General features: G+C 39.1%; 1 protein-coding gene across 2 annotated transcripts; it reads left to right on the top strand.

Moving 5' to 3' along the window:
- The first annotated feature begins 1,563 nt into the window (after positions 1 to 1,563).
- On the top strand, positions 1,564 to 20,426 carry LOC109565812 (N-acetyllactosaminide alpha-1,3-galactosyltransferase-like). Of its 2 annotated transcripts, XM_019969751.2 has the most exons (6): positions 1,572 to 2,252; positions 2,959 to 3,044; positions 4,760 to 4,792; positions 7,369 to 7,422; positions 14,599 to 14,739; positions 18,891 to 20,407. In XM_019969751.2, exons 2-6 carry the CDS (start codon positions 2,965 to 2,967, stop codon positions 19,582 to 19,584), a joined length of 1,002 nt encoding a protein of 333 aa, XP_019825310.1. In that variant the 5' UTR covers positions 1,572 to 2,252; positions 2,959 to 2,964; the 3' UTR covers positions 19,585 to 20,407. The 2 variants fall into 2 exon arrangements, with proteins under 2 accessions (XP_070655287.1, XP_019825310.1); XM_070799186.1 differs by lacking the exons at positions 4,760 to 4,792; positions 7,369 to 7,422 and having other exon boundaries at positions 1,564 to 2,252; positions 18,891 to 20,426.
- The last annotated feature ends 4,265 nt before the right edge of the window (positions 20,427 to 24,691 follow it).

Genomic DNA, 24,691 nt, shown 5'->3' with positions numbered 1-24,691 from the left:
AGGCAGATTCTTTATCATCTGAGCCACCAGGGAGGCCCTGAATCATGTTGTATTATTTCAGGTAATTGTAAACCATTGGTGAACAATAATGGCTTCCTTATTCTTTTTTTGAATGATATATTATGATGAGCCAGAGATTTTCTAATTTTGATAAAGTATACTTTATCATTTTTTCAGCTGTTGTTTTCTGTCACCTAAGGGACATTTATCTACCCCCAAATTACAAAGATATTCTCCTATGCTTTTCTCTAAAAGCAAAATACTCTCTGACATAAATCACAGCAGGATCCTGTATGACCCACCTCTGAGAGTAATGGAAATAAAAGCAAAAATAAACAAATGGGACCTAATTAAACTTAAAAGCTTTTGCACAACGAAGGAAACTATAAGCAAGGTGAAAAGACAGCCTTCAGAATGGGAGAAAATAGCAAATGAAGCAACTGACAAAGAATTAATCTCAAAAATATACAAGCAGCTCATGCAGCTCAATACCAGAAATATAAATGACCCAATCAAAAAATGGACCAAAGAACTAAACAGACATTTATCCAAAGAATACATACAGATGGCTAACAAACACATGAAAAGATGTTCAATATCACTCATTATCAAAGAAATGCAAATCAAAACCACAATGAGGTACCATCTCACGCCAGTTAGAATGGCCACTATCAAAAAATCTACAAACAATAAATGCTGGAGAGGGTGTGGAGAAAAGGGAACCCTCTTACACTGTTGGTGGGAATGCAAACTAGTACAGCCACTATGGAGAACAGTGTGGAGATTGCTTAAAAAACTGGAAATAGAACTGCCATATGACCCAGCAATCCCACTGCTGCACATACACACCGAAAAACCAGAATTGAAAGAGACACATGTACCCTAATGTTCATCGCAGCACTGTTTACAATAGCTAGGACATGGAAGCAACCTAGACGTCGATCGGCAGATGAATGGATAAGAAATCTGTGGTACATATACACAATGGAATATTACTCAGCTATTAAAAAGAACACATTTGAATCAGTTCTAATGAGGTGGATGAAACTGAAGCCTATTATATAGAGGGAAGTAACTCAGAAAGAAAAACACCAATACAGTATATTAATGCATATATGGAATTTAGAAAGATGGTAACAATAACCCTATATGCGAGACAGCAAAAGAGACACAGATATAAAGAACAGACTTTTGGACTCTGGGAGAAGGTGAGGGTGGGATGATTTGAGAGAATAGCATTGAAACATGTATATTACCATATGTGAAATAGATCACCAGTCCAACTTCAATACATGAAATAGGGCACTCAAAGCCAGTGCACTGGGATGACCCTGAGGGATGGAATGGGGAGGGAGGAGAGGCGGGGTTCAGGATGGGGGACACATGTACACCCATGGCTGATTCATGTCAATGTATGGCAAAAACCACCACAATATTGTAAAGTAATTAGCCTCCAATAAAAATAAATAATTTTTTAAGAAAACTTGTGGCTTTAGCTTTTATGCTTAGATCTGCAATTCACATTGAATTAACTTTTTGTATGGTGTGAAATACACACAATAACATTGGTGAGTTGCAAAATTTTGGAGTGAGAAAAGCCAAATACAACAAGTGAATCAGTATAGTTCTATTTATGTGAAGTTTTACAGCAGGACTAGCTCAGCTATGGTAATAGAATCAGAAAACTGGTTTCCTGGGTGTGGGAAGGTAGTGACTCCAAGGGGCACAAGAAATGTTTTGGGAGTTATGGAGATGTTCTATATCTTAAAGAAGTACATGTACATTTGTTACAAATCCAATGAACTGTACACTTACATTGCATATGTTTTACTTTGTTTAAATTATACACCAGTTAAAACTGTATTATGAACCTTTAAAAAATCCCCAAGGAGAGAGAAACTTAAGTCATTTTTTTTAGTTGGACAAAAGCTAGTCCCCTGGTAATGACAAAGAGAAGCTACTGGCATATAAATTGTTACAGTAACAATGTCTAATTCTTTCATCATCAAAAGAGAATTTGATGACATCATCAATCACAGGAGACTGAAATCATAAACACACAAACTGGAGGGCATCACAGAACCAATACTAGGTTATCTGATTCATGATTTTTCAAAGATCTCAAAATGTTCTACCTGAAAACTGTCTAGTCTCTTAGGATTCTCTACATGAATTCCCAAACCGCTATACCATAAACATCGTCTCTGAGAAGAGCTGTATAAAATTCCTATGTAATCATTGTGAAACAAAAGGTAAGAGTTTGTCCTTAATGTCAACAATTGAGTCATATCTAGTTCCTTTTCTGTACACACAGGATTTCATATTCCTTAGATTAAGTATTACAAAGGAGTTTTGTAAACCTGGCTCAAATTCTGAGGTCAGTATATAAATAATCTAAAAATGATAGTTTAGCCACCAGCCAGTGATCTGAATCAATTTTATATTCAAATACTTTCGAGAAAGAGCATATATTTTATGCTGTTATTGGTCCTATCACCTTTCTTAGAATGATCTTCATAATACTGTTTAATTAAAATAATTCCTTCATAACTATACAACTTTTTAGAGTCCAATTAAGTATTTTCATAACAGTCTCTTTCTCTGACACCCACCCTGTGAGTTAGGCTTGGAAGTGGCTTTTATATTTTTCGTTTCTGTAGGAAAAGCCCTTTGTACTTTAGAAAAGACATAAGTTTTAAGATCTCTTGTATTAAGGCCAGCTTAGGCCAGCTAATGTCCTAAGTCTTTGGGCAGCTAGCTCAAATTGTGTTTCTACTGACTTTACATTTTCATACAGGGAGATATCCAAGGATCAGAGGTGCCTTACACCACCCCAACCAATGTCTATTACTTCATTTATTACAATTTCAGTCATGGAGATGCAGGATTCAACACAGCATACTCTGTGTACATTCTGCTTTATTTAATCTAGTTTTACCTGTTTCTTTTTATTCCCAGGACAGAATGAGATACCAAAGGAAAACAATTCAAGGGTTATTATTTTTATTGTTTCTGTGGACCTTTCAGAGAATGTATCATTTCAGGTAACTTAAAAAAAATTAATGATATTTTATCTCATGTTGGTAAAGGATCTAGTGTATTCAGAAGGGTGATAAATTCTCCCCCTGAATGAATCATCATCCAAATATACCCAATTATATCCAAATATATTAGCATAAACATAGTCTTCAGCATAAAAGTTCTTTGTTTCTAATGTGATCAAAGGTAATGTAATTTCTGTAGGTCCATATGTGCATGGAGAAGCGATGTTAAGCTACCAAGAAGTTACCATGGAATTAATGACAGTGTAATGTTAGTACATGTTGTAAACTGGCCATTTTTACATGGGTGGCATTAAAAAAAAAGTTCCTAATATTGGTGACTTCACACATTAAGTGTGGTATTTGCCCTCCACATATTTGAGCAAGTAGAGAGATTTCATTGGAAATTAGGAAATTTCATTTTTTCTTTTGCTTGGTTTCTTTGGCTGTGCTGCACGGCTTTTGGCAGTGAAAGAAGAGTCCTAACCTTTGGACCATCAGGAAATTCCCACAAATGTCATTTTTTAAATGTTATTAAGCAAGCTTCTCTGTCATTTGTATCTCAAATAATTACTTTGTTTTTTTTTTTTTTTGATGTAGCATGCAGTCATAATTGTAATGATTTTTATCATGTTTATTACTGTATCTCTAAAACCAATAATGTATTTGGCATCTAGTGTGTGTCTTAGTCTATTTAAGCTACTTTAACAAAATTCCATAGACTGATTGGCTTATGAACTACAGAAATTTCTCACAGTTCTGGAGGTTGATAAGTCCAGGATCAAGGCACCAACTGATCTGGTGTCTGTTGAGGATACATTTTCTAGTTCATACACAGCCATCTTCCCAATGTGTCCTTCAGTAGCAGAAAAGTCTCTGCCACGGGGTCTCTTTCCCAAGGACATCAATCACATTCATGAGGGCTCCATCCTCATGATCTAATCACCTCCCAAAGGCCCTACCTCCTAATGCCATACCTCCTAATGCCATCACCTTAGGAGTTAGGACTTCAACATACAAATTTGAGGGGCATGCAAATATTTCATATATAACATTAAATGTTCATTAAATATTTGGTAATATTAGATAACAAAATTAGGTAATAAAATGAATGGGTTTATAGGGATATAAGTCCTGGGTGTTTATTGGTAGGACTGATGTTGAAGCTGAAACTCCAATACTTTGGCCACCTGATGAGAAGAGCTGACTCATTTGAAAAGACCCTGATGCTAGGAAAGAATGAGGGCAGAAGGAGAAGGGGACGACAGAGGATGAGACGGTTGGATGGCATCACCAACTCAATGGACATGAGTTTGGGTGAACTCCAGGAGTTGGTGATGGACAGGGAGGCCTGGTGTGCTGTGGTTCATGGGGTCGCAAAGACTCGGACACTACTGAGCAATTGAACTGAACTGATGTCTGTCTGCTGGCTAAGTTGCTTCAGTCATGTCCTACACTTTGCGACTCCATGGACTATGGCCCGCCAGGCTTCTCTGTCCGTGGCATTCTCCAGACAAGAATACTGGAGTGGGTAGCCAATTCCATCCTCCAGGGAATCTTCCCAACCCAGGGACTGAACCTACGTCTCCTGCGTTGCAGGTAGATCCTTTACCACTGAGCCACCAGGGGAGTCCCAGGGAAATAACTCTAGTTATATTAAATGTGGAAACCCTTTATATAAGTTTGAAATTAATACAATGCTTTTCATTTATTCTAAGCACAAAGAAATTACAGAGGATGTATCAGTGCTGGTAAGTCTTTATCTACAAATAGGCTATGACTTCTTTGACTAAAGTAGTTGGAGGGCAATGGACTATCTGCAAGTCCTTGGCAGGGTAAACCGATAGGCAGGGCAAACCAAAGCAGTTTTACAAATTAAGGTATTTATGAGTGGAGATATTTGTTTAAGGTCGGAGTTCCAGTAGTCAAAGAAAGAGCAGACTGGCAGGGTGCTATCTCTGATAGAGGAGTGAGACCTGGTTAAAGGAAGTGTGTTATAGAAGCCAGAATCCAGAAGCTAGCCTACAGGAACCCTGGATCTTTTAAAGCTCTGGGGAAACACATGGGAGTTGAGTATTGGCTAAAACACTCCCAGTTATTAATCACATACCACCCGAAAAATCATGCCATCAGAGTGTGTGCAGAGAGGAAGCTTCCTCAAAGTTTGTCCAAGGTTCAGTATCATAAGATATTCCTTTACTTCTCCCTGTGCTCACGGGAACACACACAGTGAAGTGAAAGCAACTTTCCTTTGTGTTGCTTGCTGTCTTCAGGGTCCTTGTCTCTCTCATGGTTTCATGATTGCAACATCCCCACTAAGACCAAGACTCCACATACTTGGGTGAGCTGTGCTGTATGTGAAAATTATAAAGAAGGTTTTCATGTACCAGGCAGAGTATGTTTTCTCATGGCTAGCAGGGCATTGGAACTCTCCATCTCCTGAAAAAAGCAGGAAAATCCCAGCAAGGGTGGGAACATTCAAGGAAAGCCTGCTACAGCAGATGCTGGGAGAAAGAGTGGATTAAAATGCTTTCTGCCAAACTGTATTCAGTGCAATACAACCTAACAATCATCCTCTTATTAATATTGGCTCTCCTTAGCATCAAGAGTCTACAGCTGTAGCATAGTAATACTTATCATCCAAGGCATTGTTACTGATGGAAGCAGTGCCTGGTAGAATGTCACATCTCAGCCACATTCCAACTTTGCAGTTACGCCCATCTGTGTACATAGGCACAAAGACAATCTCATGACATATGACTCAGCTCCACAGCTGCCTAATCCCCTTATCTCAGCCCAGAATCAGCTCTCCCAGGATGTCTTAGCAAGAGTGCCATAGAGCTTTTATGAAAGAGGAAAAGCAAGGGCTTAGGAACAATTGCTGGTCTTTTCACCTACTATGTGACTATGGACAAGATAATAAAAGCTGTTCTTCAGTTTATTTCTTAGGAGTGGATTGAATTAGATAATACTTAGGAAAGTATTCAATAAGTATTAATAAAAGAAATCTAAATGTATCTGGCAGATTAGGGAATACTCCCCTTAAGAAGGGATATTTAAATGAGACCTAAATGCTATGTGGGAATTAGCTGGTGGAACCTGTGACATGTTTAAGGGACTAACAAAAGGCCAGTGAGTCTGAAAAACTGTCGATGTGGGGCTAGGTAGGAGAGGTGGGTGGAACAGTGTGAAGGGTCAGATCATGCAGAATATCGTGGCTCTATAAGGAATATGGACATGATCCTTAGGACAGTGGGAGGCCACTGGACATTGTTAAATAGAATAATGATTGGTAACATTGGAGTTTCAGAAACATGTTATTGGAAGCAGAGTGGAAATGGAGCAGTGAATCAGTTGAAAAGGGAAAATGCAGGGATAAGCAGAGGGCAGCACATCGCTAATTACATGGATAGAAATATGAAGGAAGGTTCATTATATTGTTCTCTTTACATTTGTGTACCTTTTCAAAGGTACACCAACTTTTAAAAAGTGAACAGTGAGGCCAATGAGCAGGCTTTGGTAGCAGCCCAGACAAGGAATGATGCTGACCTGAAGTCGTGTGCTAGCAGGGAATGGAGATAAGGGATGCATTTGAGATGTTTTGGGAGTAAAACCATCAGGGTTTAATGGTGGGTTTGATGTTGGGATTCAGAAGGGCTCTGAGTGGAGAATGACTCTCATGTTTCTGCCATGCAAATCCAAGCAGATTCAGTGAGTTAAGGCAACATACAAAGAGGACCTACTTTGGGGAAAAGATTATGACTTTAAACGTCTTCCTTTGGTAGCATCTGTGCAAATTCAAGTAGAAGACTTCAGAACACAGTTGGGTATACTTAGTCTTAAATTTATGGGAGAAGTATCATTATATATAAGAACTCAAAGCCACAGAAAAATGCCCGGAAGATTGTCAGTTGAGCAAACAGAGAACATAAAAATCCTTCTGAGGATAATGATCACATCAGGGCTTCTGAGCAGATAGGATATTTAAGGCTAACCTTAGGTAGAAAATAGGAATATATTTTAATTGTGGTAGAAGTCACTACAGGTAAATTTGGGGATGAGGTTGCAGAAAGTTGAGGGAGCTTCCATCTGATGACTGCCATTTTCTATGTGAATTAGAAGATTAGAATGAGAACTGTGGGAACAGATAGACTCCTGGGAAGCACACAGAATTACTCTCAGGGTGGAAATCATGATTTTTCCATGCCACAACCATTAAAGTTCATTATTAATTTTCTGCTTCATGCTTATTTTGAATTTTACATCTGATAATACATCTCAAACCCTATACATATTATGTGACTCTTTGCATTATTTTTCCTAATAGGTCTGAGAATACTCAAACAGAAGAATTAAAGCTATCAGACTGGTTTTTTCCCAAGTAAGAATTCCAAATCTAATACGTATGAGATTAATCCATAGACTGCTCAATAGAAATTAACAGATGGCAACAATACTGTGACTGGCATTCCAAATGTTGGAGAGCACGTGGATCTTTGATGGTTATTTTAACAAATAAGCAGTAGCTGAGATCAACCGGAAATGGGCATTAGGACCTATGTCCTCCATGAGTGAGAATTTAGATGACAGAAACACAAAGGATCCTAGAATGACTGAGAGTCACAAATGTAAGGGTACACTTGAGATCGGTTGGTTGTTTCTCATTTCACTAATGAGAGAACCAAAGCCCAAGTCAGGTGGGTGGGCTGTCTGTGCACTTCCTGCTTTAATACAACAGCTTTCTTCTGGCCTCTCTGACTCCATCTTCTTACTCTATGCACCTGTCTTTCACCTTGATGCTGTAGATCTGAGGACCTTTCTTAATTAAAACTTTGAAAGGAGACATCCAGTTATTGGATAATGATCCATGACTCATCCTCCCATAATATCACTACATTTGTCAGATCTAATCAGATCATACAAAGCATACCAGCTATTTAAACAGAGGTTTTAGTATAAAGAATTGCTGATTACCATATAGTCATTAAGGGGCTTCCCAGGTGATGCTAGTGGAAGAACCTGCCAATGCAGGAGACCTCAGAGATGTCAGTTCGATCCCTGGGTTGGGAAGATCCCCTGAAGGAGGGCATGACACTCCAGTATTCTTGCCTGGAGAATCCCATGACCAGAGGAGCCTGGCAGGCTACAGTCCATGGAGTGGCAAAGAGTCAGACATTTCTAAAACAATTTAGCACCCATGGATAGCCATAAAGTCATTAACTAGGTAACCTGAAAAACTGAAAATGCAACTCTAAGGTGTCATAGAAGTAACAGCTACAGGAAGTAATTATTTTCCCTGGTTCTGAAGAAACAAAAGGAAGGGACTGGAATTATTACACCTTAAAAACTTGGAGACAAATCTCACAGGGCTTAAACTCCGCTGCTGCTCACCTGGTGCGGGTGCCTCTGAGCTCCAGGGAAGGCTCTTGGGGCAGAGAACCAGCCCTTCTAAGGAGGAGCACGGCGAGACTGGTTTCGCACGTGTTGCAAAAACTGAAAGTTGGATTCAATTGCTTGGGAAAAGAACTGCTATTGCTGTGGTAAAGATGCATTGCTGGAATGGGACTTGCAGGAAGAGGATGTAGACAAGAAGCCCACAGGAAACAGAAAAGAGCAAGTTTCTTCTTCCTCCAGACTTGTAATTTCCCTCCAATGCCCTCTATTAGTACAGCCTAACAGGGTGCCCATTGGCAAAGGAGAAATGATTTGCAGTGTCCCAGCTCAAAATAATAAAGCAGGGTATACTGTGGTGGGTTTAACTATGAAAGACAATAGCTTAATAACTGATACAGCATCCCCCTAATAAGACAGGTAAGTTATAGCCTCATAATTCAAGGTACTGATCAATCACAACAGGTGAAAAAAGGACAAAACCACATAATCATTTAAGTAGATTCCAAATCAGTTCAGTTCAGTTCAGTTCAGTCGATCAGTCGTGTCCAACTCTTTGTGACCCCATGAATCGCAGCACGCCAGGCCTCCCTGTCCATCACCAACTCCCGGAGTTCACTGAGACTCACGTCCATCGAGTCCGTGATGCCATCCAGCAGTCTCATCCTCTGTCGTCCCCTTCTCCTCCTGCCCCCAATCCCTCCCAGCATCAGAGTCTTTTCCAATGAGTCAACTCTTCGCATGAGGTGGCCAAAGTACTGGAGTTTCAGCTTTAGCATCATTCCTTCCAAGGAAATCCCAGGGCTGATCTCCTTTAGAATGGACTGGTTGCAGTAGGCTACTTTTAAGTTTCGATCGCCATTCCTTTTTTTTTGGTGGGGGTGGGGGGTGGGGGGCGGTGTTTAAACAGCAGAGATTTATTTTCTCCCATTTCAGAAGGCTGGAAATAGAAGATCAAGGTGTTGGCAAGTTTGGTTTCTTTTGAGGTTTCTCTTCTTGACTGGCAGCTGCCTGTCTCCTTGCTGTGTCCTCACAGGGCTTTTTCTCTGTGTACACATCCCTGGTGTCTCTTACTCTTCTTAAAAGGACACCAGCCCTTTTGGCTTTGGCCCCGTCTTTATGACCTCGTTTAACCTTAACCTGTTAGTTGCTCAGTCGTGTCTGACTCTTTGCAATTCCATGGACTGTAGCCCACCAGGCTCCTCTACACATGGAATTCTCCAGGAAAGAATACTGGAGTGGGTTGTCATTCTCTTCTCCAGGGGATCTTTCCGACCCAGGTATCAAACCCGGACCTCTTGCATTGTAGGCAGGCTCTTTACCAGCTGAGCCACTGGGGAAGTCCCGTTTAACCTTAATTACCTCTCTAAAGGCCCTATTTCCAAATATTCAGACTGGGGTTACACCTTCAACACATGAATCTGGAGGAGACATTCAGTCCACAACAAGCTCTGAAACAGCTAATAGAATCTTTCTCTTGCTGCATGTCAACTCCTATTGCATTTTTCATTTTTTTCATTGATGATCATTAAAGCCGAACACATTTTCATATGAATATTGGCCACTTGGACATTCACTTTTGTAAACTGCCTGTTTATATCTCTTCTCTTTATCCCACACAATGGATTGTCTTTTTCTTATAGATTTGAATAGACATAATATAAAAGTCACTATTTTAATTGTTTGAAAATGTACAATTTGGGGCTTTCCCGGTGGTCCAGTAGTTAAGAATATGTCTTGCAATGCAAGGGAACTTTTTAATCCCTGGTGCACAAAGACTCCACATGCTGCAGAGCAGCTAAGCCCGTGGGCCGTAACTACTGAGCCCGCATGCTGCAACTTCTGAAGCCCGCAGAGCCTACAGCCTGTGCTCCACAGCAGAGGAAGCCACTTCAATGAGAAGGCCGTGCGCCACGGTGAAGAGTAGCCCCTGCTCACCATAACTAGAGAAAAGCCTGTGCAGCATCCACGACCTAACAGAACCAAAAATTTAAGTAAATAAGTCTTTTAAAAATGTATAGCTCTAGCTGTCAAATTCCAGAATATCTTCATTATAGCAAAAAGGAATCTCTGCCCATTAAGAAGTAACTTCTCATTCCCCGCTCCTTGACAAACACTAATCTGCTTTCTATCTCTCTGGACTTGCCTATTCTGGACATTTCCTATGACGGGAGCATAGTATGTTTTGTTATTTTTTTTAATGTCTGACTTCTTTCACTTTGCATGTTTTCAAGGTTCATCTATATTGTAGCATCTATCAGTATTCCATTCCTTTTCGTAGCTGAATAATATTCCATGGTATGGATATACCACACATCCATTCACCAGTAAATGGATATTAGGTTGTTTCCACTTTGGGGCTATTGTAAGTAATGGTGCTATAAACATTCATGTACAAGTTTTAATTTGAAATCATACTTTCAGTTCCCTTGGGTATATATCTATAAGTGGGTTTACTGGGTATATGGTAATCCTAAGTTAAACTTTTTGAGAAACCACCAAACTCTTTTCCATATAGTTACATCATTTTATGTTCCCATTGACAATGTATGAGTGTTTCAATTTCTCTGCATCCTTTCCAACACTTGCTATTTTTTGTTTTTCTGGGTGTGTGTGTTTGTTTTTGCTTATGTTAGGGCCATTCTAGTGTGTGTGAAATATCTTATTATAGTTCTGATTTACATTTCTCTAATGACTAATGATGTTGATCTTGAGATGTCTTTGTCTGGCTTTGGCATCAAAGTAATATTGGCCTCATAGAATGAGTTAGAAAGTTCTATTTCTTTGGAAGACTTTGAAAATCTAATTGGTGTTAATTCTTTAAGTGTTTGGTAGAATTCAGCAGGTAAATCATCTGATCCTGGGGTTTCTTTGTTAGCAGATTTTCAATTACCTTTACTTGTTATAGGTCTATAAGTTTTTCTAGTTCTTCTTGAACCAGTTTTAGTAGTTTGTGTATTTCTAGAAATTTATCCATTTCATCTATAAGGTCTATAATAATGTCCCCATTTCCGTTCTTGATTTTAATAATTTGAGTCATCTCTGATTTTTTCCTGGTCAGTTTAATTAAAGGTATGCCAATTTCATTTATCTTTGCAAAGAATCGGCTTTTGGTTTCATTCCATCATTTTTTTCTCTATTCAGTTCTCTCTACTCAAGTCTTTATTATTTCTTCTTTCTGTTGGCTTTGTTTTTCCCTCTTTTTTCCAGTCTTCCCCTTTATTCCCCTTAAGGTAGAACGTGAGGTTATTAATATGAGATCTTTCTTTTTTAAAACATGGATGTTTACAGCTATACATTTCCTTCTGAGTACTGATTTTCACTGTCTCCCGTAAGTTTTAGCATGTGTGTATCTTCATTTTTATTGATCTCAATTTATTTTCTAATTTCCTCATGATTTTGGAGTTTTTTGTTTTTGTTTTTTTTTTCCCTTATGATTTTTTTCCTTTGGCTCATTGGTTGTCTAGGTGGGTTGTTTAATTTCCAGGTGTTTATGAATGTTCTAGACTCATTTCTGTTACTGATTTCTAATTTCATTCCATTATCATTGGAAAAGATAGTTTGTATGTTTCCAGTCACTTTAAGGTTATTGAGATTTGTCTTATGTTCTAACGTGAGATTTATCCTGGAGAATATTGCATGTGTATTTGAGAAGGACAGGCATTCTGTTGTTAGATAAAGTGTTCTGTGTGTGTCTGATTCATTCTTTTGCCTGCTCAAATCTTCTGTTGACATCCTAAAGTGAATTTTTTCCTTTCAGCTATACACGTCTCAACTTCAGTATTTCTATTTCATTTGTTTTTTATAATTTGTATCTTTATTAATATTCTCTATTTGTTAAGACAATGTTCTTCTGGTTTCCTTTAGTTCTTTGCCCATGGCTTCCTTTAGCACTTTAAGCATATTTTAAATGGTTGATTTAAAGTCTTTTTAGAAAAACTCAGTCAATGCCTGGACAGTTCTCATTTATTTGTTTTCTTGTGAATGGGCTGTGCATTCTTCTTTATTTGGATAACTCTTAAATTTTGGTTAAAAACTAGACATTTTGAGTATTATATTTTCTCTGGAAATCAGATACTTTTGCCTCCTCAGAGTTTGTTGTTCTTATTTGCTATTGGTTGTTTGTTTGGTTTTGTTTTTCCCTTTTTTTCTAGTTTTCCCTCCTTTCCCCTTAAGGTGGAAGGTGAGGTTATTAATATGAGATCTTTCTTTTTTTATGGTTGTTTGTTTAGTGGCTTTTCTAAACTATTTTTTTTAAAGACTGTATTCTTTGTCTGGTTTGGTCTCAGAAGTCTCTGAGCTACTCTTAGGTTGTAGCCAGTGAGTTGTTTGACAGAGATTTCCTTAAAGTGCCTAAAACCTGAGAGATAGAGGTGTTAGAGGGCAGAAGGAGGAGGAAAAGGAAATTAAGGAGGAGGAGGAGGAGAAGGAGAAGAAGAAAAAAACAGAAAACAAAGGAAAGCAAAACACAGAGAAGAAGATGCTTACATTCTTTAAAGACTGGCTCTGTGTTTGGGCCCCTCTTCAACACAGCCCAGTTGCTTGTAACTCTGCCTTAGCTTTCACTTCTTGTGTGCCCTGAGCCTAAATACCAGTCAGAGGTAAAAGCCTAGGCTCTTCACAGGTCTTTTCTGAACATTCGTTCTGCCCTGAACATGTGCATGGATTTCTCAGTTCCTTGTTCTGTGTGTGTCTGATTGACCCATGGGATCTTGTCAAAGCCCTTACTTCCCAAAGAACTGTCTTTCAAATGTTTCCTCCCCAGGCTTTCAGCATATATAGTGTTTAACTGAAATCTTTTGACTCAGGTGAAAGGGGCTTGTTCTTTTACAACTTTTTTTCAAGGAATACCCTCCCATTCAATTCTTAGAGAATGTTAAGTACAAGAAAAAAAGCACTATGAGTCAATCCTTCAAGGAACTCTCAGGTAGCTTAAACAGATAAACACAATCGCTGGGAATTAGATTCACTCTTCTACTCTCTGAGTCAGATACCCACACTGAGAACATAACATGGTTTTGTCTTTTCAATGCCATTGTTATACTAGGAAGAGCATTGGTGCAAGGCTGGGTTAGAATACCTCAAAGGTTTTCTAGTCCTACCATATTGAGTCTTTTTTTTTTTTTTCTTTTTGAGATAACTTTTGCTTGGTTGCTCTAAATCTTTGGCTATCTTCCAAAGTTCTGACAAAGTTGATTCTGACAGTATGCAGCAATGTTTACACTGGCAGAATTTCAGATTATGAAAACTGGGAAGTTCGTTTTTTAAAATATTGCTTCTGAAAAGAATCAGTGTCCATAGCTTAAGACGGTAGATCTTGTCCAACTGTAAGAGAAATTGTTACTTTGGGCTTTGGGTGACATTTCAACTATGCATCCTCAAAGATCTTGGAACAATAATATAATCAGTACATGTACTTTTGTAATCATCTCACCCTAATGATGCAGCCATGAAATTAAAAGATGCTTACCCCTTGGAAGGAAAGTTATGACCAACTTAGACAGCATATTAAAAAGCAGAGACATTACTTTGTCAACATAGGTCCGTCTAGTCAAGGCTATGGTTTTTCCAGTAGTCATGTATGGATGTGAGAGTTGGACTGTGAAGAAAGCTGAGCACCGAAGAATTGATGCTTTTGAACTGTGGTGTTGGAGAAGACTCTTGCAAGTCCCTTGGACTGCACAGAGATCCAACCAGTCCATCCTAAAGGAGATCAGTCCTGGGTGTTCATTGGAAGGACTGATGTTGAAGTTGAAACTCCAATACTTTGGCTGCCTGATGCAAAGAGCTAACTCATTTGAAAAGACCCTGATGCTGGAAAAGACTGAGGGCAGAAGGAGAAGGGGATGACAGAGGATAATATGGTTGGATGGCATCACTGACTCAATGGACATGACTTTGGGTGAACTCCGGGAGTTGGTGATGGACAGGGAGGTCTGGTGTGCTGTGGTTCATGGGGTTGCAAAGAGTTGGACATGACTGAGTGACTGAACTGAACTGAACTGAGCCATTTCTGATAAACTATTTCTTCAGTTTATCGTGCCATCAAGGCTCTGGGTTAGAAATAAGGAAATACTGCAATCAGACATAGGCTTTATACATTAGCAATATCTACTACAATTTTATTAAAAGTATTTTGCTCATAATTCTTATATCTTCCTTACAGTGCCATAAATCACTCAAACATAACAACTACCAGTTGGGCAGCTCCAGTTGTGTGGCATGGCACTTATGATGAAGTGGTGCTGGAAAATTATTACGCAAATCATAAAATTACTGTGGGGTTAACTGTGTTTGCTGTGGGAAGGTAGGTATTGCTGAATGACCTTTATATTCAAGTGTTTTATTTTAGAAAATGCGAGATTATCAATAATATACCTCAAGAATTTAGAAAAAATAGAAAAAAATAAAACCAAAGAAAGCAGAAATAAGGGAGTAATAAAGGTGAGAGCAGAAATCCATGAAATTGAAAACAGAAAAGTCTTAGAGAAAAATCAATGAAACAAAAATGTGGTTCTTTGGGGGAAAAAAAACCCCAATAAAATCCATAATCACCCAGGAAGACTAGCCAAGAAAAAAAAATTAATGCAAATTACAAATGTCAGGAAAGAAACAGGATATATCATCTCAGACCTTGTAGACTTTAAAAGGATAATCAGGAACCACGATAACATTCTCTACATATCTGACAATTTAGAGGACATGGACCTTAAAAAGTACAAACAACAACAATTCACCCAACATGAAACAGATCATTTGAATAACCCTGTATCTATTGAGGAAATAGAATTCATAATTTAAAAAATTTTGCTAGCTGGTGGCTCAGCTAGTAAAGAATCTGCTTGCAATGCAGAAGACCTGGGTTCGATCCCTGGGTTAGGACAGTCCCCTCGAGAAGGGAACAGCTACTCACTTCAGTATTCTGGCCTGGAGAATTCCATGGACTAGATATAGTCCATGGGGTCACAAAGAAAGTACTTTCAACTTTCAAAGTCCTCAGGCGCAGATAGTTTCATCAGAGAATTCTACCGAATACTTAAAGAAAAATTAACATCAATTCTACACAATCTTTTTCAGAAAAGAGACTAGACAGGAACACATCCCAAATCATTTTATGAAGCAAATTCTGCCTTGATATCAAAATCATACCAAAAAAAAAGTATTAAGTTGAACAATACTTATCACTCATTAAAATGATAAAGTTATCAGCTTTATAGCAACTTGCTATTAAATATTGATAGTAATTTATTGTTTAATAAAAAGAACACAGAAAGAGGAAGAAAGGGAGGAGGAAGGGAAGACTCCTTACTGAAGAACTTTCCCATGACCTCCTCCCGAGACTCACTGTGGTCTCTTCAAGTTGCTGCCCCAGCATCTGTAACAAGATCCTGGGGAGTGACCCCATTCGGGGCAGTGCTTCTACCTTCAGGACACAGATGGAGTTTCTGGTTCCTTCCTACACCCTCCTGAATAGAATACAGGGTCTTGGAAGGGTGTACTGTATAAGGGAAGGGGCACTGAAACCACAGCCTCAGTAACCTCACCATGAAACCCCCACTCTGTTTTAAAGAACCTCTGAAAGCTCAGGAATAAATAGCATCAATTTCCTCTGAAATTAGGAGTATAGATTGGACTGAAACTAGGAGGATAGATTTAAAGTATCTATATGGAAATTTTCAACATGAATATCTGCTACAGGAATGAACAATTAAGCCAATAAAATAAAATGGAAAAATGCCATACAAATTTTAAAGACTTTCTATTTATTGACAATAGCACTGTAGACCTGTAGGGAAAGACTTCCATAAATGATGTTGGAGAAAATGTCAACACAGGAAACCTGAAATTGTACCTCTATAGCATATCATGTACAAACATACAAACATCAATTACTAGGTAGTTTGAAGACCAGTAGTTAAAAGAAAAACTATATCTCATGAACTCAAGATAGAAAAGGATTTATTAATCAAGACATGGAAACTACTAATCATAAAGGAAAATACTGATAAGTCTGACTGCTTAAAATTAACTTCACCTAAGAAAAAAATCAGAGAAACACAAACTGAAGGCCATTTTACAAAATACATGGTCAGGGTCATGACCAAAAAGAAGAGAAATTGACAGAGTGGAAGAGACTAGGGAGACTAGAAGAGACTAGTGACTGAATGCAGTGTGTGTTCTGGATTGGATCCTGGAAACTGAAAAGGTCATTAGGGAAGAAGCTGATGAAAATCACATAAAATCTGTGGATTAGCTAATAGTATTTTACCACTGATAATTTCCTAGTTTTGACAAATGTACTATGGTTATATATTACTATTAGGGGAAGGTGGGTAGAGCATATGTGGGAACTCTGTAATATATCTGCAACTTTTCTGTAAATCTAATGCTATGCTAAGCTTCAGTTGTGTCTGACTCTTTGCGACCCTATAGACTGTAGCCTGCCAGGTTCCTCTGTCCATGGGATTTTCCAGGCAAGAATACTGGAGTGGGTTGCCATTTCTTTCTCCGGGGGATCTTCCCAATCTAGGGACTGAACCAACATCTCTTAAGTCTCCTGTATTGGCAGGCAGGTTCTTTACCACTAGCACCAACTGGGAAGCAGGCCTTGCTAAGATCCAGCATAGTAAGTCTAATAGCATTCCAACATAGAAAACATTTTAAAAATTGGGGGAAAAAATGTTTGCCATTGTAGTGACAGTAAGTTTTTTTTTTAATTGTACATGCCTGATATTAAGCTTTTGATTGATTGCTGAGACATCCATTTTATTTATTTATTCATTGGCCACATTGTACAGCTTGTGGGATCTTAGTTCCCTGACCAGGGAGAAAACTTGGGCCCTGTGCCATAAAAGGGCAGAGTCATAACCACTGGACCACCAGGGAATCCCCTGAGATATCCACTTTAAAGACATCCATCTCAAATAAAAATATTGCTTACTAGCTAAACAACTAGATAAAGAGCCAAGTCACCATACCCATGAAATCTTCCTTTTAGAAAGTCCTGAGTGATCTGATCTACATAAATGACCACTTGCATGACCCCGTTTTTCCCCCTCCCTTGCTTTAACTTCCGCTTTTACGTTTAAAACTTATCAATAGAGTGAACTTGCAAAACCCTAGGCACCCCACCCTCAACCCAGTAAAGGCAGAACCCTAGGTGCTTTGTGTTTCTCTCTTTCTCTCTCTCCCACCACTTCTAACTTGTGACCTCACTGTGTGGCCCCAGGCATGCCACGTATCCTCTAGGATTTGTGATTAATAAAGCTTATTTTCTCAAAGTTCCCTATGGTTGTTGTTGAGGTGCTCCTTGAGATTATAATAAGAATGACAAAGACTGGTCCAGCCATAATGTAGGCTCTGGTGATGTCTGGTGGGAAGTAGGGATGTCTTACCACAAGTAGTAGGGACTCCAGTGAGTGCCCCCAGGCACTCCTAGCCGATAACATCACTGTCAATAGGTGGAGACTGACACAAAACAGCCCCATATCACATCATACACAAAATTTAACTCAAATCGATAATAGGCTTAAATATGAAAGATAAAACAATAAAGCTACTATAAAAATATATAGGAGAGTATTTTCACTACTTTGAGGGGGCAAAGATTCCTAAAGTATGACACAAAAGCACTAACCATAAAAGAAATATGGATAAATATGGACTTTGGATTTGAGTTGCTAGCTTCCAGCTCAATATAATATTTTAAGTGATATTTTTTCATAATGTACCTAATAATTTTAGATACTCCAAACTAGAGTTTTCTCCTGACTCCATCTGTTGTATTTCTTAAGACTCTGACCAATATACAGAACTTATTTCTAATGACCATGTAAGCTCATTTGAACAAGTTACATATATTACCTTTCCTTTTTTGAATTTACCTGAGCCTATTTTTTACTATAAGAATCCTTAATTGGCTGGAGAGATTGGAAATGAGAAGGTTTGCCTTCAGCCCAGCAATCTTAGCACCATATTAAAGGGCATAGGGCAAAATAATAACCGCAGTGCTGACAGTGGGCACAAAGCATGTCACCTCTGACTTTTTATGCAAAACTAACTACTCTAAGTAAGCCACAGGCATCAATAACTGCTCTTGCAATGACCTATGACCTTTCTTGCCTACAGCCTCTAAAGCAAGTCCCAGCTGCTCTGATAACCATGAAAATTCAGGCTTTTGTTTTGTGCTGGGCACGGTTCAGTTTTCTGATCTCACCAAGTTTCATTCCCTCCCATGAGAAATTCCTCTTTTCTCCTATGATCCATAAAACCTCACCATGTAGAGGAAAGGCAGACAATTTCACTTTTACACTACTTAAATACAACTCAAGAAGCATATCTAATGTTTGGTTCCTTAGTAGCATTTTTTGATAAAACTACAGTAAGTGTAATTTAAATAGTATGTGTTTCACTAACATACAAGAAGATGAACTTAATTGCTTCTTATTTACTTCACAGATACATTGACCACTATTTGCACACATTTATAGCATCAGCTGATAAATATTTTATGGTTGACCAGAAAGTCATCATTTACATCCTGACAGATAACTTCTCTAAGGTGCCTTGGGTACAGCTGTCTCCCCTCCGAACGCTGAAAGTTTTTGAAATAAAGAAAGAGAAGAGATGGCAAGACATCAGTATGATGCGCATGAAGACCATCAGTGAACATGTTGTGGATCACATCCAATATGAAGTTGACTTCCTCTTCTGCATGGATGTGGATCAAATCTTTGTAAAAAAATATGGACTGGAGACTCTGGGGGAGTCTGTAGGTCAGTTACATGCTCATTGGTATAAGGCAAGTCTTACAGAGTTACCTTATGAGAGGAGTCAGTTATCAGAAGCATATATACCTATTGGTAAGGGGGACTTTTATTACCATGCTGCTGTATTTGGCGGTACTCCCATTCAGGTTCTCAATATTGCTAAGGAGTGCTTCAGAGGAATCATGAACGACAAGAAAAATAACATTGAGGCAGTGTGGCATGATGAAAGTCACTTGAACAAGTATTTTTTCCTCCATAAACCCACTAAAATCTTGTCACCAGAATACTGCTGGGATCATCTTGGTCCTAATAGAATTGAGCGTACCACTTTCAAAATCTTTTGGGCTATTAAAAATTATGACTTTCTTAGACAGTCAGTGTAATTTTATAGTCCTTCCTTTGTGTTGCTGAATTTAAAAGCATCATTTTGTCTTGTCTTTAAAAAATTAGTACTTGACAAATTTTAGCACCATAAAAATAATCACTAATAGAATGACAAACTCACCAACACAGTTATAGTCATACTTTTCATCACCTTTCTTCTTAAATCATATAACATAGGATATAGCAGTAACAGAATGAATATATTGACATCAGATGGAAATATAGTGTTCTCATATCTTGTGTGAATTTTGAGGAAGTATATTTTTGGATCACATTGGACAAAATAGAATCTTTCAGGAGAAAATAAAATCTGAAATATTTCCACGGATCCAGCTAGATATATATTTCTTATATTGCTTAAGGAAAGGGATAATCTAGGGGTATGGATAAGGGAAATTGGTGCAACTATACTAATCTACTCTCTATGTAAAATTTTGAGGACATTAAAGCTGCCACCAGATGGGCAGACAGTTACTTAGAAAACTGGGTTATTCAAAACTGTGTTTTTTTTTTTCTTTTTAACTTTTTAGTTTGTATTGGGGTGTAGCCTATTAACAATGTTGTGATCGTTTCAGGTGAACGGTGAAGGGACTCAGTCGTACAAATAGATGTATCCATTCTCTCCTAAACTCCCCTCCCATCCAGGCTCCCACATAACATTGAGCAAAGTTCCATGTGCTGTACAGTAGGTCATTGTTGGTTATCTATGTTTAATATAACAGAGTGTACACGTCCATCCCAAATTCCCTAACTATCCCTTCTGCCCTTCCTTCCCACCTGCAGCCATAAGTTCAAAATGTGTTTTAAAACTACAAAGCTATCTGTTGTAAAAACTAATAAGGAAATTTTAAATATAGAGAGAAAATTGAAACTCTTCCTATATTCTCCTTTTGAAAATCTATCACTTGGGGGGGCGGTCCTAAGATGGCAGAGGAATAGGACGGGGAGACCACTTTCTCCCCCACAAATTCATCAAAAGAACATTTGAATGCTGAGTAAATTCCACAAAACAACTTCTGAATGCTGGCAGAGGACATCAGGCACCCAGAAAAGCAGCCCATTGTCTTCAAAAGGAGGTAGGAAAAAATATAAAAGATAAAAAGAGAGACAAAAGAGGTAGGGATGGAGATCCGTTCAGGGAAGGGAGTCTTAAAAAAGAGAGAAGTTTCCAAACACCAGGAAACACTCTCACTGGTGAGTCTGTGGCAAGCCTTGGAACCTCAGAGGGCAACACAACTGGGAGGAAAAATAAATAAATAATTAAGCCCCACAGATTACATGCCCAATGGTAACTCCCAGCGGAGAAGCAGCGCAGACGCCTGCTTCCGCCACTAGCAAGCGGGGGTGGGCAGGGAGGCGAGGGCTGCATCGCTTAGAGTGCAGACTGGGTCTGAATGCCCGGAGGGCAATCTGAGGGAACTAACTAATAAACCAGACTGTGGGATAGCTATCCGGCGAAAAGCCCTAAACTAAAACACTGCCAGGCCTGCTCACAGCTAACAAAGGACTGACCAGAGCTAGCCGGCTGCTGACCAGCCCATCCCCTGCCAGAGACAGGCAGGCGAGGGCAGTCCAAGCCAGAAGAGGGCAATCACGGCCCCAGAGAGGCATCGTCTACCACACTGCATGTAGGCTTGGTTGCTAACCAAGACTTCTTGGGATTCTGGATGGTTGACATTCCCCTGAGAAGGTGCGTCAGTTGTACACCCAGAAAACCGAGCGGCAGGGATGGGGGAGGTGATAAGTCGCAGCGACTGTGCTCGCCAAACACCTGGTCACCTGAGTGGTTCAGACCTGGGAAGGGCACAAAATGCAGGCCCAACCAAGTCTGCGCCTCTGAGGACTACCTGAGTACCTGAACCTGAGCGGCTTAGACCTGGGAGGTGCATGCAGCCCAGGGCCTGCCTCAGACAGTTCCCTGCAGAGCAACCTAGAGCCTAAGCAATACAGACAGGGAAAGCACACACGCCGTGAGCGGGGGCAAACCCAGTGTGGCCGAGACACTGCGAGCACATGCCAGTGTTATTTGTTTGCAGCGTCCCTCCCTCCCCACAGCACGACTGAACAAGTGAGCCTTAAAAAGTGTCCACCACCGCCCCCTTGGGTCAGGGCAGAAATTAGACTCCGAAGAGACCAGCAAACAGAAGAAGTTAAAACAGAGGGAACCACCCTGGAAGTGACAGGTGCAATAGATTAAAACCCTGTAGTTAGCACCTACTACATAGAAAGGGGCCTATAGATCTTGGGAAGTATAAGCCAGATCAAGGAACTATCTGAAAATGAACTGACCCCACACTGTCCACAACAACGCCAGAGAAAGTCCTAGATATATTTTTACTATTATCATTCTTTAAATTAATTTTTTTTATTTTTAAGTCCTCTATTACTCCTTTAATTTTCATTTTTATAACCTATTACTTTGCAAAAAAAGACCCTATTTTTTAAAGCCAACTTCATATATATATTTTTTATAATTTTTGTAACTTAAAAAAAAATTTCTTTAATATTGTATTTTTGAGAATCCAACCTCTACCCTAGATTTTTAATCTTTGCTTTTTGGTATTTGTTAGCAATTTTGTACTTTTAAGAACCCAATCTTCAGTACCCATTTTTACTTGGGAGTGAGATTACTGGCTTGACTGCTCTCTCCCCCTTTGGACTCTCCTTTTTCTCCACCAGGTCGCCTCTATCTCCTCCCTCCCACTTCTCTTCTCTACCCAACTCTGTGAATCTCTTTGTGTGTTCTGGACTGTGGAGAACACTTAGGGAACTGATTACTGGCTGGATCTGTCTCTCTCCTTTTGATTCCCCCTTTTAACTTCCTGGTCACCTCTGTCTCCTTCCTCCTTATTCTCTTCTCTGTGTAACTATGTGAACATCTCTGAGTGATCCAGACTGTGGAGAGCACATAGAGAAGTGATTACTGGCTAGCTTGCTCTTGCCTCTTTTGATTCCCCCTCTTCTCCTCCTGGTCACCTCTATTTCCCTCCTTCTTCTCTTCTCCATGTAACTCTGTGTACCTCTCCAGGTGTTTCTCACTGTGGAGAAACTTTTCATCATTAACCTAGATGTTTTATCATTGGTGCTGTATAGATGGAGAAGTTTTGAGGTTACTGTAAGAATATGACTGAAAACCAGAGGCAGGAGGCTTAAGTCCAAATCCTGAGAACACCAGAGAACTCCTGACTTCAGGGAGCATTAATTGATAGAAGCTCATCAAATGCCTCCATACCTACACTGAAACCAAGCACCACCCAAGGGCCAACAAGCTCCAGAACAAGACATACCATGCAAATTATCCAGCAACACAGAAACATAGCCCTGAGCTTCAATATACAGGCTGCCCAAAGTCACTCCAAACCCATTGGCATCTCATAATTCATTACTGGACACTTCAATGCACTCCCGAGATAAGAAATCCAGCTCCACCCACCAGAACACCGACACAAGCTTCCCTAATCAGGAAACCTTGACAAGCCACCCGTCCAACTCCACGCACAGCAAGGAAACTCCACAATAAAGAGAACTCCACAAACTGCCAGAATATGGAAAGGCCACCCCAAACACAGCAATATAAACAAGATGAAGAGGCAGAGAAATACCCAGCAGGTAAAGGAACAGGATGAATGCCCACCAAACCAAACAAAAGAGGAAGATAGGGAATCTACCTGATATTCCAAATAATGATAGTGAAAATGATCCAAAATCTTGAAAACAAAATGGAGTTACAGATTAATAACCTGGAGACAAGGATTGAGAAGATGAAAGAAAGGTTTAACAGGGACCTAGAAGAAAAAAAAAGAGTCAATATATAATGAATAATGAAATAAATGAGATAAAAAACACTCTGGAGCGAACCAACAGTAGAATAACGGAGGCAGAAGATAGGATATGTGAGGTAGAAGATAGAATGGTAGAAATAAATGAAACAGAGGAAAAAAGAAAAACGAATTAAAAGAAATGAGGACAATCTCAGAGACCTCTGGGACAATGTTAAATGTGCCAACATTCGAATCATAGGAGTCCCAGAAGAAGAAGACACAAAGAAAGACCATGAGAAAATACTTGAGGAGATAATAGTTGAAAACTTCCCTAAAATAGGGAAGGAAATAATCACCCAAGTCCAAGAAATCCAGAGAGTCCAAAACAGGATAAACCCAAGGCAAAACACCCCAAGACACATATTAATCAAATTAACAAAGATCAAACACAAATAACAAATATTAAAAGCAGCAAGGGAAAAACAACAAATAACACACAAGGGGATTCCCATAAGGATAACAGCTGATCTTTCAATAGAAACTCTTCAGGCCAGAGGGAATGACAGGACATACTTAAAGTGATGAAAGAAAATAACCTACAGCCCAGATTACTGTACCCAGCAAGGATCTCATTCAAATATGAAGGAGAAATCAAAAGCTTTACAGACAAGCAAAAGCTGGGAGAATTCAGCACTACCAAAACAGCTCTCCAACAAATGCTAAAGGATCTTCTTTAGACAGGAAACACAGAAAGGGTGTATAAACTCGAACCCAAAACAACAAAGTAAATGGCAATAGGATCATACTTATCAATAATTACCTTAAATGTAAATGGGTTGAATGTCCCAACCAAAAGACAAAGACTGGCTGAATGGATACAAAAACATGACCCCTATATACATTTTCTACAAGAGACCCACCTTGAAACAAGGGACATATACGGACTGAAAGTGAAGGGCTGGAAAAAGATATTCCATGCGAATAGAGACCAAAAGAAAGCAGGAGTTGCAAAACTCATATCAGATAAAATAGACTTTAAAACAAAGGCTGTGAAAAGAAACAAAGAAAGACACTACATAATGATCAAAGGATCAATCCAAGAAGATATAACAATTATAAATATATATGCATCCAACATAGGAGCACTGCAATATGTAAGACAAATGCTAACAAGTATGAAAGGGGAAATTAACAATAACACAATTAAAGTGGGAGACTTGAATACCCCACTCACACCTATGGACAGATCAACTAAACAGAAAATTAACAAGGAAACACAAACTTTAAATGATACAATAGACCAGTTAGACCTAACTGATATCTACAGGACAATTCACCCCAAAAC

The sequence above is a fragment of the Bos indicus genome, chromosome 11, assembly GCF_029378745.1.
Source record: "Bos indicus isolate NIAB-ARS_2022 breed Sahiwal x Tharparkar chromosome 11, NIAB-ARS_B.indTharparkar_mat_pri_1.0, whole genome shotgun sequence".
Taxonomy (NCBI): Eukaryota; Metazoa; Chordata; class Mammalia; order Artiodactyla; family Bovidae; genus Bos; species Bos indicus.
The sequence above is the reverse complement of the archived record's forward strand: the minus strand, read 5'-3'. Positions and strand labels throughout refer to the sequence as shown.

Bases quoted from the DNA above. Each gene is read 5' to 3' on its own strand.
- LOC109565812 (XM_019969751.2), top strand. From the start codon at position 2,965: ATGAGATACCAAAGGAAAACAATTCAAGGGTTATTATTTTTATTGTTT. The intron at 3,045-4,759 runs GTAACTTAAAAA...ATTTATTCTAAG, and splicing joins CAGAGAATGTATCATTTCAG to CACAAAGAAATTACAGAGGA. The intron at 7,423-14,598 runs GTAAGAATTCCA...TCTTCCTTACAG, and splicing joins TCAGACTGGTTTTTTCCCAA to TGCCATAAATCACTCAAACA.